This window comes from Lipophrys pholis (genome assembly GCF_963383615.2).
Source record: "Lipophrys pholis genome assembly, chromosome: 5".
Classification (NCBI taxonomy): Eukaryota; Metazoa; Chordata; class Actinopteri; order Blenniiformes; family Blenniidae; genus Lipophrys; species Lipophrys pholis.
Window position 1 is genome coordinate 4,178,812 of NC_137628.1, and position 17,955 is coordinate 4,196,766.

Genomic DNA, 17,955 nt, shown 5'->3' on the forward strand with positions numbered 1-17,955 from the left:
TTTCATGCCTCCAGCTCTGAATACCGCCAGGATTTAAACTGGTTATTTTGGTCTGATGTGAGTTCCATTAGTCAGTGAGTTAAAAAAATAACTAAATTTAAGAGAAACTCAACATTGACTTCAAACAAACAAAACTTGGCAGGAGTATTTTCCTTATGAAAGACAGAAATGGACAAAATGGTCTGTTCAGTTGTTCTGCAGTTTCCACAGCATGTAATTACACTGTAGACTTGACTGGTTTTAATATCTATTCTGCAGCAAGTTGGATAAAAAACCTTTGTCAAGGTCGAGTCTTAACCAGAAAGGAAGCCTTTAAAACAAATCTGTTTAGACCAGACATTTCATATATTACGACTAAAGACGTCACAAGAAACCTGAACTCGGTCGGATATTAACACTGAAGATGTATTTTGATTTTAAGTGCTTTTTAATTAACTTACACGTAATACATTCACTCAAAAACCTTTAAAAAAAATAATTTACACCACAGAGGCATTTCATTTGTTCAAACACACACACAGATTTACTTAAAAAGATCGTCTCTAATACACAAAAGTAAAGAGTTCTGTACAGGTCTGATTGTCCTTATAGGTGCAGAGAATTGAAAAGTTTCCTGGGAATTCCAGAGTCCAGAAGTTTCCCCGCTGGGTGCTGCTGTGGAGTTTCATTGCTGATGAGAGAAATGTTCTCTTTGTCCCCCGTCAGACCGCCGTAACACTTCCTGCACACCGCCTGATACTTGTCAGCTCCCCCGATCACCTCCACCTGAAACCAAACAGGAAGGAAACGCCTCCATTTTTACCCCGCTGCGTGTTCGACACCCTTCACGATGAAGCCTCTAAAGATTCATCTCAAAGAATTGTGATGGATTATAAAGTCCCTTTCATGATTATCGCTAGTGTAGTGCAACACCCCCACCCCCTCCTCACCTCCTTCTCCGCCCCGAGCCTCTTGGTGTAGGCAGCTTCCTTGTAGCACTGCATGCAGACGGCGTGCAGCTTCACCACGCTCTCAGCCAGGGGGACAAGATTCAGGATGTTTCCAAACGGCTAAAACAAAGAACAACAAAAAAAAACAGCACCAGACAGCAGAAAAGAAGTTGATGAATCGACAAGAGGAGTAACTGAATAACTGAGAGAACAGAACGACTATAGATTGAAGAAAAGGAGCAGTGTGTGTCAGTGCAGTTCATGCAGATTGTTCAGTAATGTCTAAACATGCAGCTCTTGTCTGGAACATTTTGTTGTTTGTCTACAGGCCATGCTGAGTGGGTGTTTCAGCAACAATAAATCCCAATTTTAACATTTCTGAACAAGTAGTGCAAACATATTGAAACTGTTGCTTCAGTGAAACTGCGCAGTGGAACAGTTTCACTCCAATGAATGCAACTTATTAGGACATCTCAGAGTCTTCAGCGTTTGGCTTTTTCTTGATATTTAATATTAATCATCTCAGACTTCATTGTTACTTAAAAGTCTGCCGTTTTTGTGAAAATGTAATTTTCTGTCGGGACTTATCGACACAGATACTCACTTTTCTCTGAAAGGTTGCATCCAAAGCAGCTACAATGATTATCTTCCCTAAATTGGCCATCGCCTCACAAAACTCCACCGTGTCTGGAAACTGCAGGCAGAGGCAGGAATCAGTTATTCTTTCACAAGGTTCCTGCAGCATCTTGTCACTTAATTCAGAGGGTTCAGCGTAAAATGCAGCACATTCCACACTTACAAACTGTCCTTCGTCGACACCAATGACGCCTGCTCTCAGAGCTGCAGGCCACATGTCTGCCAGGCAACTGGCCGGTACGGCTTCCATTGTGTTTCTAAAAAAAAAAAAAAAGTTTTGTCACAATATGAGGTTCAGAAATCATCTGATAATGGCTTTATTCAAAGTTTAACACAAAACTGAATGATAGAAATTTCAGCATGAAATAAAATTTCACAACTAGAATTCAGGTTTTGCTGAACGGCAACAATGAAAAATGACTGATTTCTATTGTTTCAGAACATAAATGAGGCTTTTTGGAGAGAATTAATGCAACCCAGGGCCTGAATTTCACTGTGGGATGGCGGCAATCGCGCATGTTTTCGTTGCTTCAAACAAATTTGTCTTTCATAGTGCGTGAAGTTCCTGCACGGCTGTGTGCTTATAGTCTGGGTGCACGGACAACTCGTCCACGGATGAGATTTCAGAATTTTTTGGAGAAAACAAATCCTGTACAATGAACTTTTACATATTGTTATTTCGAATTGATTTTTTATACATCTAGTATATGCTCATATATATTTACTATAGTATCATATGGCTTTGGTTACCATTCTCTTAATGGTAAACAAATTGGACAAGTGCATGTACCTACATTTTTAGGAATTACTTTTGATGAAAAGCTCCGGTGGAAGCCGGATATAAGTACCCTGAAGTCAAAATTAGCAAAAAAATATTGGCATGATGTGTAAAATCTGATCAGTATTAGATCAGAATTCACTCAACCAACTTATTACAGAACTCCCTCATCTGAGTTATGGTGTGGACACACAGGGAAATAATTAGAAAACAAACACTTATCTTTTTACTTCAGGTCATTAGGCTCATAAATCAGGTTGATTATTATGCTCAAACAAATGCTGTTTGCCATATCAAAGATGCTAAAAATACACGATCTTGTCGACCTTAATAAACTAGCATGTTTGTGTCAAATATACTTTGTACGGAAGAGTTTTAGGGCCACTGAAAAAAAAATAAAAAATTCGGAGGCTAAAAAAAAGAAAACGACCTTCGTGGCCCCAGAAAAAGTCGAAAATCAAAGTCGAGATTTATTTTTTTCACGGAGAGACCGTCTATCCATCCCTCATCATTTGCCCGTAGATGTGAATTCACATTAAATCACTTAATATATTGGGTTGCTTACTGCTTATGGACATGTGATTTTACACAGGATTTCCTTGATTAATAAGAACATTTAAATAAGCAGCCCGGGATCCGTGCCTTTGTCCTTCGTACTCGACGAACTTCTGCGACGGAACAAGGCAGCAGGCTGCTCTGTCTCTTATAATCCTGATACTGATGACAACTGCACCGTGTTTATGAGCTAGAGTCTGTCCTGAAGCATCTTTTCATCACTTCATTAAACCGCCTGATGTGCATTTTGAGGAAGCAGTCACACGCGCTGGCATGTGGATGGACGGACTTTTTTTTCCCACCGAAAAAAAAAAAATCTCGACTTTGATTTTCGACTTTTTCTGGAGACACGAAGGGTTTTGTTTTGTTTTGAGCCTCCGAAAAAAAAATCTCGACTTTGATTTTCGACTTTTTCTGGGGACACGAAGGGTTTTTTTTTTTCTTCAGTGGCCCTAAAACTCTTCCGTAACTTTGAAATCCAATCCGTCAAATCAATGCTGAAAAAAAAAAAAAAAAAAAGAAAAAGCACCAGAGAACCCTCCCTGCTAGTTCACTGTCAGTGTGCGTCACGAGACAGATGAGTGTAGTTCAGAAAAAAACCGCCGCGGTGTTTTGGATTAACTGGTTTCCCTGTTAACTGGTGACCGGCTTCCTCGAGTGTCCCCTTTTCACAGCAGATGTTACAAAAACGACTAAAAACCGTAGCTGTCCTGATTAACGCCGTTGAATCGCATTTCCATTAAAGTTTAAAGTATTGCACAGTTTGTTTGTTATTTAAACATCAGCTGCTGCTAACGGCGTGTGGCAGAAGTCACCAGTTAACAGGGGCACCAGTTAAACCGAAACACCGGACAGCGACGCACGATCTTAACGATCCATATTTTGCAATATAATTAATAAACAAATAAAAAACATATACTATGTAATTTATTATTTGAGCTGATTTCCAGTGCATGTTCGCTCCTTATATTGGGGGTGAGTACTTGAGCACGACCGGGATGGGGGTAGTAGAACTATAGTTAGACTCATGCACAGTATCCCTCCCTGAGTGTATAAATCCTCCTATGTGAAACAGGTAGGGGGGTGACACCCCCACCCCATTTTGGAAAATGAAATTCAAGCCCTGCAAATTAAGCCTTTTGTTGCCCACACTGGCAAACTATTTTTGCGTGCAACGCCACCTGCAGGCTGAACAATTCATTACAATCCGAGTCAGAAACAGTGATTGTGTGTTGACACATGCAGGAGCCTGTAACCTTCTGAAGTTAACAGAAGGCATTTTGCACAGCTACGTCACATCTAAATTGACACTTCATAAATATAAACAAATGTTTTGCTCCAAGATTTAAATTGATAGTTTTTGATCATTTATAGATTCAGAAAGTTTACACGGTGGGGAGAATTACAATTTAAAAAAACAACAACAACAACATACATAATTTACATGGTTTTGAGCAACTAATATCTATGCATAAGTCACTATAAATATTTTACGTGTTAATTAGTGATAGATGTACACATTTTGAACTGTAAACAACTCCCACCCACTTCTTTTTGCACATCTTTATAATAATGCATAGCCAAACATAGAACTGTTACAGTGATTACTGTGAGGCTTGCAGCTGAACAATGAATTTTTTTACTTGTCGTGTGTGGCCATGCCCATGCCAGAGTAACGTGTGTCTTTGGCATATTTGATGACCAAGCAGTTATATTGAGCGATCTGGAAGCGGCGCACTCTTCTCATCAGTTCAGTGCTGCAAAAATCAGAAACATACATTCATTATTCACCAACACAAAGAGGGTGGAGCACATTCCACCTGAGCTTCAAGCTCCACATTGGCTGCCTGTGTGTCAAAGAATGCACCTTCAGAATCTGACACAAGAGTCTCAGGAAACAAGTGGAAGCAGTTTTTATTTCAGACACTCCTCAACTGTGGAACAAACTTCCTGCGGACACTCTCAGGTCTTAAAATACTGTTAAAATTTGCTCTGGCTTTCTAATAAACAATGGATCTGACTTATTTAACTACCTCTATCTTCTTAAAGTTTTACTTATTTAATATGTCTTTCTGAATTGCCTTGTTTTATTGTATTTCCTCGATTTATTTGTAAAGCACTTTGAATTACAATAAAATACATTTACATTGCCATTAAACCTACAGTCTGTACATTGATGTGTCATATATATATGTAAAGCTTACAACGTCCCTCAGGGAGAATACAATAATTTGTGGATATAATATTAATGCAAATATAATTGTGCAAAATGTGCACACAGTAGACGAAAAATCTTAATACTCGCACAAACGTTTATAGACAAGTCAGTGTATTTTTAGGAATGACAGCTGTAAACGAAGTAGAATTTGGCGGGATGATGGTGAACTGCTCCAACAGTCACTTCAACATCCATGTAAACACTGGAGATGAATGACATGAACATTATGCACATTTCTAACACGTATTGTGCACAGATGTGAAAGAAAAACTCACCTTTTGCCTGAAAACATCGGTCCAAAGATGACCTGCACACAACAAAGCAGCTGTTCAGCCCAACGAAGGACAAAGTAAACAAAACTCCAAAAGATTTCTTAGTTTCTCGGTGACATTAAAGGAAACTTTATTTTTCCCTTTCTGTAAAATACGCTGCATGACAAAAAGTGATAGTTATTTCTTCAATACAGACCTGGATTTGTCCTGTGGTTCTCCTCGGGGAGCTTGGTAACACTGTCTGGAAGTCCACGCAGTCCATCTTTAATCAAATATACACGAGTTAAACAGTTAAAATAAGTAAAAAGTGCAGAGTTTTAGTTTAATCTCGAAGGATCGCTTTCTCCTTTCTCAGTCAATAAGTTGAATACCGCGCGCCCGCGAGTTTCTTCAGCTCGTTTGATTCGAGACCAATGAGCGTTGAGTCACGTGACTCATTCAACCAATCAACGATAACCGGAAGCGGTCTCTAAATAAATTACCAATCTAAACTGGCGATGGACCGTTTAAAGCGGACGTCACAGCGCGCGCGTCAGCGTTTCAGAAGCACAGTCCCACTTGATTGGCTCTGACGTTAGCAGAAGCAGAGACACATCTTAAAGGGACCGCGGCGAATAGAATAGAATAGAATAGAATGTTAAAAACACAGTATTTACAGCAGTAAAATATAGTTTACACATGGTCTGTGGCAGCAATATATGAGAATAAAAAATAGCTGTAAGGAAAGATGGAATAATAAATATTAAAAACCAAGCTTCGGAAGAAAAGTATTTACAGCAAAGAGTACAGTGGAATGTGCGAATTGTTGACGTTATCATATAGAAGCTAAATTGATCATTTATGTTCAAATAATCAAAAGAAATGGAGCGCAACATTTCACAGTTAATGAATCATTGCAGTGTCACAACACTGTTTATGAAAATTTGATCCCATGTTCTCTTAAAGTTCTACCTGTCATCATTAATCCATGCCAACATTTCCTCATATGATACTATTTGGAGCTCCATGTTTCATAATGTCCAGGGAGAATGTGCCTCTCTACAATCTGAGGCTCGTTCTGGCAGCTTTATCACTGTAAACTTTGATATAATGGGATGTTTTGTTATGTCTTTCAATGAAGGTATAATCTCTCAATCCACCCAACTATCAATTGTGTTCCAGTTTTCCCCCTATAAAGGATTACAATGATTAAATACATGCAAAAATGCTGTTTCCTACATCTGTTATTGGTGAATACCTCATGTGAAGCTATAGGAAAGAGGACGATTTAACCTGTTTAATATGTATTAAATGCACTTTCCTGAAGCTTTCCATGTGAGTTTCCTCGTGTTTCTTTGATATATGCATTCTGTCACACTCTTCTCAGTTGATTCATTCAGCTTCTAAACTTAACCCTCTCCCCACTGGGAGTTGTATTTCCTGCAGGACTGGATCCAGAGGTCACATGGTTCACCGGTCTGGTGTGTAAAAAGAGAACATGACTCCAAGCGCCTGCTCTTCCGGGTTTAGTTATTTATATTTTTAGCGGAGATGTCTGCACATTTTCCAGCTTTCCTTTGTGAGACTCTGTTAAAATGTAAACAGGTTGAAGTACCAATGTGGTGAACTCTGACCTGCACAGCAGCACGTGGTGGATCAGTTGTCGGTCTAAAGCGCTCTGCTGCCAGCAAACACACAGTCTGGATAAATCTTCCTCCTCCAAGGACTTAAAGTCACTCCAGGAGATAGAATGAACCGGACTGGCATGGAGAAGGACGTAAGAGCTCAACCTTTAGTGTTTAAATTCTCTTTTCGTGGTGGTGGTGGTGGACAAAAGTAACAGAATTGACGTTATGATCCATTTGCATGGAAGGTCACACATGTTTGTTTCTCCACATGTGTACATTGGTTTAATGAATTACTGGGCAGAAATGTAAAGAATTATTTACAGGCATATCTAATAATTAAATACACAAATAAGGTCCAAGTTCAGGAACGCAATGGAATGTGCAAATACTCGTTAAAAAATGATTAAGTACACTTTAGATACACCAGAAAATACAATACAATATAAAAAACAACAGACTCGGTAGGACAGCACATTCAGAATATATCGTTGCTCTGTACTGTGTTTTCATAGATTAAGAATAACAATTGAAATTGTGGAATTGAAAGGCCCATGAATGGATATATCTTACTTTTTGGCACCAGCACTCACTTGTGTGGATTTGTTATTACCACAAGTGAAAGGAGCACTGCTCGTTTTACTGTAACTTTACTGCCATCGTTACATTGCTTAAACTCACATTCAGGTCGATCTACTGATGTTGATAAATACTCAAACTATAATACGAAATTTCTCAACAACTACTGAAAATATCAGTTAAATGTTTAACAACACTGTCAATTACATGCATTTAATTAATCTCCAAATAAAACACAGAGAGATAATGAAGAGTTTTAGAAATGTACTCAAGTTGTTTTTATTTTAAAAGTACCAAACTAGAATGCATGATATAAATACTAAAATATAAGTGAAATGATGTACCTGGAAAAATTCCCACAAAAGTACATTTGTATTAAAATGAATTACTGTCATCTGACCACGAGGGGCAGAATCTAACTTCTTACTTCATTGAAAATAATTTGTACTTTGTTGATATTTTTCAATAATGTGATAATTTTTCCAGTTGTAAATGGTCACAACTTGTTTTTAGTATTAAACATTTTGAATTCTGTTCAGAGAATGGACAACATATGGTGGGCTTCTTTCTGCACTTGGTTTTCATGTTTAATATCACAGACAACTGAGTGCAGTTTGTTCCAGATCATTCACTTCAGGCAGATTATCTTAGATAAAGAATTTGAAGGAAGAATTTAAGATCAAAAAGAAATCATGGAATTCATTTATACAACTTTGGACTCAACAGCTGAACACATTCATGGTTTTTTTTGTACAATGGAAATAACATATATTCTTCAGAAGGTTCTACCAACTCTGTTGCAGAAGTTCCCAAAAGTGTTTGCGTACTCTTCGGTATGTAAAGCCGTTTAACTATTTATTAGATATCCTTGATATCAAACTTAAGGTGCATGTACTAGTAAGCACTTTGTCTTCACTAGTAAGACAATACTGTGCACTAGTAGAACGACTGTGTCTTACTAGTATTGGTTTTTCCACTATTAGTGCCACTTTTGGCCAACTCGTGTGCGATCAAACCTTACTAGTGAACTACTGTGCTGCACTAGTAACACTACTAGGCTCTACTAGTAGACATGTGCCACTCACTAGTAGCCTCCTAGACTCAATGCACTTAAAAAGGACTGCAGACATCAGATATGTTGTTAAAAGTGTAACTTCATTGCTGTGATTTTCTTCAGAGTTAAAATGCATATAAACAATCCCAAAATGAAAAGTAAATGAGGCTCCGTCTTTCAACAAATTAAAGCTTTAATCCGGCAACAGCAACTACGGAAACCCACAAGGAAAGGTAGAACGGAACGTGAAAAATACTCCAAAAAACTGTGGGGAGAAGAAAAACTTTAATCTGCTAAAAAAAATAAAATAATTGTTTTAGCTACAAATTCAATAAATTGATTAAATCCATTTTTTTTACCCCGCCCTAATTAGTAGTAGACATTTTGGGCCTCCCTAGTACTACTAGTGAGGTCAGAAACACCTCAATAGTAGCACTAGTAAGGTGCTTCTGTCCTCAGTAGTACTACTGTTGAGGTCAGAAGCACTACTAGTAGTACTGTACTACCAGTAGGGTCGAGGAGGCTACCAGTGTGTGACACATGGCTACAAGTTGGGCCTGGCAGTGTTACTGGTGCAACACAGTAGTTTACTAGTAAGGATTTATTTTGCCAAAAGTGGCACTAATAGTGGAAAAACCATTACTATTAAGACGCAGTCTTTCTACTAGTGTGTCCTAGTCGTTCTACTAGTATGTGGAATTGCCTTACTAGTGAGGACAAAGAGCTTACAAGTGCACGGACAGAAGTTTGATATGAAGGAAATCTAACAAATACTCAAACAAGTTTTTATCCAGTAGTGATGCTCATGAATGTCTGGAACCGTACGTTGCTCCAACACTGCTATTATATGCAGACAGTTTCATTCTCTATTCTTACACCAGGTGCTCAGCCCTGCATATATTAATATTTAATGCTTCTTATTTGATTTTTGTTCTGTCTCATTGATATTTTAACTTTATTCTTTTTATTCTGTGTGTTCTTGTCTGTCAGAAGCAATGCCACTTATCTTCATTATTTATATGTATCTTAGGCATTTTGTAACATATATTTTTAAAGATATGTTGTGATTTTTGTTTTTAGAAAACTTTCCTTGAGGCATTTTTTTTCTCAAAACAGTCCTGACCTGTTCGTGACTCCCTTCCAGTCGTCTCTTAACCCTGTATATATTAATGTTTAATACCACTTTTTTACATTTTTAGCTTCTATTCTATTTCTTCTGTGTGTTCTATTCAGTGTGGAGAAACACGACAAAGAATTTCCCTCTGGGATTAGAAAAGTATTTCTAATTTATTCTATTCTTATGAAGAAAAGTTGGAACACCTGTAGGAATTAATAACTTTCAAGACTTTGATCAACCCTCATTGCTGCTGAACAACTATTACAATGAAAGTTTTATTTCTTAATTTCTTAGTTCCCTGTAAAAGGCAAGGCAAGACATGTTTATTTGTAAACACGGGGTATATCACAGTGCTTTACAAATAAATAAAGGAAACACAGTAAAGCTTTACAATTAAATAAAAGAAATATGATAAAGAGTTTTAAAGACAAAAATTACAGCTTTTCAAAGAAAATCTTTTTAACTTCTGAAGGGTTCATTATTTTATTTTTATAAATAGCTCTCTGGTGCCCTCCAGCGGACACTTCCACTTTGTGTTTACAATTTATGATCTGTCGATTTTGTACATTTGTTTCTCAATTATTTTATTGTTTCTCAACAGTTTTATTTAACTCTCCAGCTATACCCTGTGTTTATTCTCCGTCTTCTTAGCCATCACCACCTCTTCGAGCAGCTGTTGTGGGTCGGCAGGGGGCGCTGTTGCCCGGGTTGCTCTGCGGCTCATGGTGGCCCGTCTCTCGGCTTCATGGCTGCGCGGCTGACCGGAGCGTGTTCTTGTGTGTGACTGGCAGGAGCTGGAGAGGCAGTATTCACCCAGCAGGTGGTCCCGCAGGATGTCCGCGGACGACGTGATCAAGGCCCACGTGAAGGCTTTAAAGGAAGGTGGGTCCGTCTTCTGCTTCTTTCCTCCCGGCGCGAGGCGCTCAGAGAGCGGCTTGCTGTGAGCCGACAGGCCGGGAGCCGCGGAGCCGCTGAGCCGCTGAGCCGCTGACCTGCTGCCAGACGAGCCATACAGCCGTGACAATCTCTGCTGCTCAGATTCATTCATGCAGCTCCTCTTTTATGTCCCACAGTTCTGATGACACGGAGAACTGGGCTTTATTTCTAACCTTGTAATTTACAGTAACAAGGTGAAACCTCAAACGTTCAACTACTTATCTCTGCTTACTTCACTGAGTTTGGTCACCATGTCTCACAATTATATCAGCAGGTTTAAATTCTGCCTCTTTATATATAATTGGATTTAAAGTTGTGCAGAAGCAACTCATCAGAAATGAACAAGCAAAAAGGCTTTTGTGTATTTTATACTGTACATGTAGTTAATCACATTTGTGTATTTGTTCTATATACAGATATTCAAATTTTCACTTGAATGGTTTTAATTATTTTAGAGTGGATTATCTATCTATCTATCTATCTATCTATCTATCTATCTATCTATCTATCTATCTATCTATCTATCTATCTCAGTAGACTTTCAGGTTTCTTTATTGTACTAGAGTCTATAGTAAATAGGCAAAAATAGATTACTTATGTTCATTTGATTATTTCTTACTTTGGCGTAGGGCTGTCCCCCTCCCAACAGAATCTGACTTTTTTTTAAAGAAAAATTCAAGTTTCAATTTAATTTTCAATTTTATTTTCTCAATGCACTTAAAAATGACTGCAGAATTCAGATATAATGTCAGAAGTGCAGCATTATTGCTGTGATTGTCCTCCAAGTTAAAATGCATATAAACGATCCCAAAATGAAAAGTAAATGAGGCGCTGTCGTTCAACAAATTCAAGCTTTAACCAGGTTTAAGCAATACAGCAACTACAGAAACCCTAAAGGAATGGTAGGGCGGAACGGGAAAAATGCCCCAAAAAAAACAAAACAATGAGGAGAAGAAAACTTGCAGAACGACTGAATCCGTCTGAAGTGGTTCACTTGGCTGTTAAGTTTTTATCTTGCTTGTGAAACGACTCGACATAAAACAAAGTAGAAATCAGTGCCGGAATGAGAAATGTGCGGTTGTGTATGTTGGTTTCACCGGAAGTGACGGAACAACAACACAGATACTCTGAATACGTAGTAATTCTGTATGTGAGTGGAGTTTTCAGGTGTTTTTACTACAGTGTCACATTTATTCTTTAAGTTTCCGTTTGCATTTATCATTTTCAGTCAGAAAATCAGACAGTGTGTATTCATCAGTGTATTTAATGCAGACAGACATACAACTTGTAAATGAGAGAGAAGAGGACGTACGGAGACAAAGCACCGACTGAGTCGTGACGTCTGAAAGTGAACTAGATAACAGAGCAACAACTCGTTCCTCATCCTCGGCTTTATGGGATAGAGAGATTTAAAGGTGACTGTTTGGAAAAACACACTTTGGACCTAAACACATGCTTTTAATTTTCATTAATCCTTTCTATTCAAATATCGTTGCGCAATAGTTTCACATGACACCGTTGTCTGGTGTTAAATACACTTTATTCAGCTTTTTATGCTCCTGAAAAGATTCAAAGGTGGAGTTCTGTGCAAATTAATACAGCGAGAGATTAATTGTTAATGCCGTCTGTCTCTGCATCTTCATCTCTCGTCACATGTTTTTTTTTTTTTTCTTCTTCTTCATTCTTATGATATATTAGTTAGAGTCTGAAGAAGAATCCCTCAAAGCGTTTTGTCAATAACTTGTAATGAAGCTTATCTGCAGGGTCAAATATTCCTCCTTTATTCAAACCAGGGTAACGACGGGCGACGGCAGGATCCTGCTGCGTTGTAATATTTCGGCGCATTGTTGTCGACGAGTGTTTTCTTTTCTCCCGTGGTGTGGCGTTCAGGAACGGAGCGAGCTCGTGGTTTGGCTCAAACGCTGCTCAACGTGCCGTACGGGGAGGGAGACGGAGAGAAGCTGGACGTCTACATCCCCAGCACCAACTCTTTGGGTACGGACGTCGCGGCCCCGTCGGTCCCGTAGGCGCAGGTCCGGTTCCGCCTGACGATTCACGGCCCTCGTCTTCTCTTTCAGACGTCCACCTCGTCGTCTACCTGCATGGCGGCTACTGGCAGTTCCTCAGGTACGATGTGAAAGCTCTCGCTGAAGCTCCTGTGCGAGCTCGGACGTCTTGCTCACACTGGGGTTTTGTGCTCCTGCAGCAAAGAGGAGTCGGGGTTCATGGCCGTTCCCCTCGTGGATAAAGGAGTGGTGGTGGTCGCTGTTGGCTACGACATCGCCCCCAAAGGTGAAGTCGATTTGTTTCTCACAAACCCGCTCCTGCGATCAGAGGATTTAGGAAACTGAGAATCCCTCCGCCTGTCGCCGGCTCTTCATTCTCAGGTAACATGGACCTGATGGTGGCGCAGGTTCGCCGGAGCGTGGTGTCCGTCGTCCAGCAGTATTCTCACATCAGGTACCTGATCTGGCCTCCGCGTCCTGTTTGAGAAAGGTTCACCTCACGTAATGAAATCCTCGCTCCGCTCTCATTCGGGAGGCTGAAATGTCAGCGGGTTTATGAAGGCGGAGGCTCTCTTCCTGAATGTGAACCGTGTGTTGGTGGTGTTTCTCAGAGGGCTGTACCTGTGTGGTCACTCGGCCGGGGCTCACCTGGCGGCCATGGTGCTGTCCACCGACTGGTCGCAGTACAGCATCGCTCCGCAGATTAAAGGTGAAGTAAAGCTCTATGTGAGGCGGATCAGCTGAGGTCATATTATACATTTAATTTAAATTTTTCTGGGTTTTAACACATTTTTTAACATTTCAATTTGTCATATTAAATTCTGATTTTAATATTATACGTGTCCAAAATGTCATTTTATCTTGATTTAACACCAGTTTTACTTAGTTTTTTTATATATATATATTTGACACATTTTAAATGCCATTTCAAGATAAGATCTATCTCACAGTGGAGAAATACCAGTGATAACAGAATAATGGGAAATGGCACACAAAGTAAACTTGAACAAACGTAGACAAGAATGAGACGACGTAGATCAGATTACACGTGCAACATTAGTTACCATGGATAATTTTACAATGTATATTGTCTATATACAGAAATATGTTTTATGTATGGAAATAGTACAGTATATTTATCATTCTTAATCATATCATAAATAATAAAATAACCCACATACAGTAGACGTCCTGTTTTCAATGTGAATTTAAAGGTGCTCCGTCAGATTAAATCTTCTGTCATCCTGCAACATAATCCATGTAGAAAGACTCTCAGCAGAACTTTGTAACATGATAGAATATTTATATTGTGATGTTGAACTTATATGTTTAATATTGACATTTTACTCATTTCTTTATATAGTATTTCTAATCACTCTCAGTGTAACTTTGACATTTTGAATTGTACCAAAATGCATGAAATGTGCTATAAAACTGGAATTTGGTTGAAAAACGACTGTATAAAAGCAGTTTGATTGGTTAGGAGGAAGATGCTCTGGGGGTGTATTCCAGCCTGTTCAGACTCTCTTTGTTTTCCAGGGGCTTTTCTTGTCAGTGGGATTTATGATCTCCTGCCCATCTTGTCCACTTACGTCAACGAGCCTCTGAAGATGACCGAGTGAGTTTTCACTTTTTGTACCCTTTATCTCATTGATTAGAACGAGCAGACATTTCAAAACAAAGCACCGGCGTGGAAGAAGATTCCCTCAATCCCTCAGATTAACTCCTCTCGATAACGACGGACAACAATTTGATAAAACGTTGAAACTGAACTAAATGTTTTCAATCTGTGTAGCTTGTGTGTGCTGGTTCCTTGCAGTTCTCTGTTACTCGGCACCCAAATGTGAAACGTAAGCCGGCCCAGAGAGCAGAGGAGCTGTTATTTAAGCCAGTGGCCGAAGCCATGGTGATGGACTCACCTGAACCTCCCCAGACAAACTGAATTCAATGACTTTCTGGCTGCGAGCGCCCCCTTCAAGTCTCGCTGTGTCGCTCATAGTTACAACGCCGTTCAGCAAAGTTCTTCCCGCCTGCTTCTGCTTTGCCTCGATGACACCGGCGACGGTACCTCTGCTTCTCTCAAGCTCAATGGAAACTAGATGAAAGCAGCCTGATGCGTTTTACTGTCTATTACTCAGAGTCGCAGAGAACCAGTGAGATTGAGAATCCCTCCGGAAAGCTCGGGTCAGGAATTCTATTAGATACCAGGAAGGTGTGGGATGGGATTTTATTCCAGCTGTTTTCTTTGTCGTGTGATCACTATGGTCACATGACTCACTCTCTCTGGTGTGTTGAGCTGTGAGAAATGGCTTCATGCATCTTCGCCGTATCTTTTTGTACTCTGAGGAAGTCGTACCTGATCGTGCTGGATCCCTGATGATGCTGATTGGCCACACTTGGCTTCACTTAGTGGAGTTTGGTTTTCCTCCTGCTTCGCCGACGTCCTCCCGTCGTCTCAAAACAAGCAGTTGAGGTTCCAGCGGCCCGATTCAGTCTTGTTCCTAAAGAATCTTGATTCTCGAGGAATAAATTCAGACGACCAGCTGTTGGCTGTTCAGTTGCATTGTGGGTAAAATAAACATAAAAGTGTTATCTTGTCTTTTATGTCCCCTTTGTAGCTAATTTTATTGTTTTTATTTGATTATCTTGAACTTTATTGTGGTTTATTCTGCAATTTTAATTTGTCTGTTTTATGTCCTCGTTTGTTTTAATCTAAAATCAAAGTTTGCTCTTATTTCATCATGATTTTTTTGTAAAATTGTGAAGAACTTTGAGCTGCACTTTATGCATGAAAGGTGCTTTTTAAATAATCTTATTACACAAAGTAATAGAAGAGAGGGGATAAAGCTGCTGTACTTCATTTATTTTGTGGATTCCTTTAAATGCCAATGCCTATGACACATCGTGTCCCAAGTATTGTGAGTGTTTGCGGAGGAGAAACTGAGCCTGTGATTGTCCGTGTGTTGACGTTTGGTGGTGGTCGGTTGTCTGCCGGTGCCGGGCGGAGCCTCACCCCTCCGTCTCCTCGCTGTCTCTGCTCTTTCAGGGAGGTGGCGCTGAGGAACAGCCCCAGTCAGCTGGTCCCGCAGCTGAAGCTCTCCTCCGCCTCCTGTCACATCGTCGTGGCCGTCGCAGAAAACGACTCGCCCGAGTTCCGCAAGCAGTCGGAGGATTATTACAAAGTCGGTGCTTTTAATTTACGTGCAAATTTTCTGCGTTATGATTTCTTCATAAATTGCCTGAATTGTTATTGATAATCTCCTGCTTGTGTCAAAATTGAATATTACTTTTAACTATCTGGGATAACTTAACACATTTAAGTTACTTTTGCATCACACAAATATAATCTTTCAAAATAAAGTGATGAATATACACAAACTATGAATTTTATTTTTGCCACGACTTCATTATTATCTGCATTATAAATGAGAAATACTGAATTAAATAAATGTTTCACAAGTAATGATAGGAGTTTAAGCACATTTGAAAAGAGTATAAATTGAACTAATCCAAACTCACGGATGTTTTTTTTGTTTTGTTTTTTTTAAGGTAGAGAGTTGTTTAAAATGAGAGACTTTCAATTTCTCTTCTTTATGAGACTAGTCTTGTAGTAGGAGGACACGGTCACAATTCAGCCTTCAGGTAGTGAGGATGAATTTTCCTCAGCCTTCACAATAATAAACTGTGTGTGACCAATAAGGGAGCTTCTAATCTAAATTGCTCACATATTGTTCCAAGTTTCAACGGTTTCGAACATGTCGGCGCGACTTGAAATATCTAAAATGATTGTGTACATGTTTACTTTCCTCTTTTGGCCTTGAAGACTCTGGAAGCAGCCGGACTGAACGTCACCATGGAAGACGTGGCGAATACAGACCACTTCAATATCATCGAGCAGCTGGTCGACGGAGACTATCACCTCACAAAGGTACACAAACACGTCATTTCCAAGGCGCGTGGGCGTCCGCGCCGTTTTCCAGGCTCTTCCTTGTTTATGCTCGTGTAAAGCAGCGGTTTTCAAAGTGTCGTCCCTCAGATTTCTCAGATTCACCGAACTGCTAATTACATTATGCTGATTACACGAGTGCCTGAATAATCCCATAAATCAAGACATTAGATATTTAGATTTTTCCTGTGGATGTAAACAGACTCATCATAGGTGTCTGTGTGATTGTATTTGTCCGTGGTGCCATGGCTGTGTTGGGTGGTTCTGAAAAAAATGGGACGTTCTCTGAAGATTGTCACTTGTATCATCTATTTTATTTTATCAGACATTTTAACATGAGGCTTGTTGGGTTTTATGTCTTCGATGTGTCTCTGTCTTTTAACTTGCTGCTTTTTCTCCGCAGCTGCTCTTGAAGATGATGGCGAAGAGCTGAGGTGTTTGATGAATCTGAAGTCGGCATACCTCAGTACCGACGTTCACCTCCGAGCCAAGTCATCGTGCGCAGACAACTCAACAATATATGCATCGTCTCAGTACTACGATAAGCCTCTAGGTTACTATTTTAGTATGTTTAAGGAAAGTTGTTTACTTAATTACTGGTGTCCAAAAAAAAAAAAAAAGGCTTCAATAACCTTTTGTGTTGTCAAACCATATGAACATGTTACTGTTTGCCTGAAACTTTGTCACGTCGGAGACGGCGGTCGTAGCAAGTTGCACATTTTTAGTTGTGACCAGATACTGAAGAGTCATCGTGTGCAGCGTTATTGTCGGGAAATACACGTTTGTCTGCTTTATGTTCTAGTCGATTGTTCATTTAGGAATATTTCCAGTGTTTTGTGACTGGTTGCATCAGTCAGATAGGTGCTTCATTTTTTGTTTTTCTCCAAAAATCCATAAGTTGAGTTTCCACTCATGAATCGGGTGAAAAAAGTGAGAGCACATCTTTTTCTTGAGTAGTGACGCGTCACATAAACAGAATGTAGCTTACTGTTGTGGCTTCCACAAAGCCGATATCGCACCCAGGGAACTTAAATGTTTTGTTTCTAAATGCTGGTAATTAAAATATATATATAAATATTTGCACTTTTTATTTGATGCTGATTAACAGAGATAAAATATAAAGAGTATTAATATGTTAATTAATATGCTTAAGAATAGCAAATGTAACGGAATTATAACTGATGCACATTGTAGGAGGATCTTACATAATTGTTTACATTATCATTGTATTAATCTTCATTGTAGAGAACATAACAATAAACATTTATATTTGCAAGTGTGTATTTTTCCACTTGTGGGCCGGGAAAACTGGAATCGCAACGTGG

The 17,955-nt window shown here is 39.4% G+C and overlaps 2 protein-coding genes across 3 annotated transcripts; one reads left to right on the forward strand and one right to left on the reverse strand.

The window, feature by feature from the left end:
• Positions 1–187: 187 nt before the first annotated feature.
• tk1 (thymidine kinase 1, soluble) lies at positions 188–5,797 on the reverse strand. The gene is made up of 7 exons (XM_080464834.1): positions 5,585–5,797; positions 5,392–5,423; positions 4,542–4,655; positions 1,729–1,822; positions 1,534–1,623; positions 930–1,049; positions 188–765 (listed from the first exon to the last, which is right to left on the reverse strand). Exons 1-7 carry the CDS (start codon positions 5,648–5,650, stop codon positions 586–588), a joined length of 696 nt encoding a protein of 231 aa, XP_080320960.1. The 5' UTR covers positions 5,651–5,797; the 3' UTR covers positions 188–585.
• A 1,035-nt stretch (positions 5,798–6,832) lies between these two features.
• afmid (arylformamidase) lies at positions 6,833–17,904 on the forward strand. 2 transcript variants are annotated; one of them, XM_080463744.1, is made up of 11 exons: positions 6,833–7,144; positions 10,534–10,624; positions 12,569–12,673; positions 12,757–12,805; positions 12,885–12,970; positions 13,066–13,138; positions 13,296–13,393; positions 14,224–14,302; positions 15,731–15,866; positions 16,508–16,612; positions 17,034–17,235. In XM_080463744.1, exons 1-11 carry the CDS (start codon positions 7,118–7,120, stop codon positions 17,061–17,063), a joined length of 879 nt encoding a protein of 292 aa, XP_080319870.1. In that variant the 5' UTR covers positions 6,833–7,117; the 3' UTR covers positions 17,064–17,235. The 2 variants fall into 2 exon arrangements, with proteins under 2 accessions (XP_080319870.1, XP_080319871.1); XM_080463745.1 differs by having other exon boundaries at positions 6,840–7,144; positions 10,394–10,624; positions 17,034–17,904.
• The last annotated feature ends 51 nt before the right edge of the window (positions 17,905–17,955 follow it).

Bases quoted from the DNA above. Each gene is read 5' to 3' on its own strand.
- tk1 (XM_080464834.1), bottom strand. From the start codon at position 5,650: ATGGACTGCGTGGACTTCCAGACAGTGTTACCAAGCTCCCCGAGGAGA. The intron at 5,424-5,584 runs GTCTGTATTGAA...TGTTGTGTGCAG, and splicing joins GAACCACAGGACAAATCCAG to GTCATCTTTGGACCGATGTT. The intron at 4,656-5,391 runs GTGAGTTTTTCT...TGATTTTTGCAG, and splicing joins CCGATGTTTTCAGGCAAAAG to CACTGAACTGATGAGAAGAG.
- afmid (XM_080463744.1), top strand. From the start codon at position 7,118: ATGAACCGGACTGGCATGGAGAAGGAC. The intron at 10,625-12,568 runs GTGGGTCCGTCT...TGTGGCGTTCAG, and splicing joins CGTGAAGGCTTTAAAGGAAG to GAACGGAGCGAGCTCGTGGT. The intron at 13,394-14,223 runs GTGAAGTAAAGC...TTTGTTTTCCAG, and splicing joins CATCGCTCCGCAGATTAAAG to GGGCTTTTCTTGTCAGTGGG.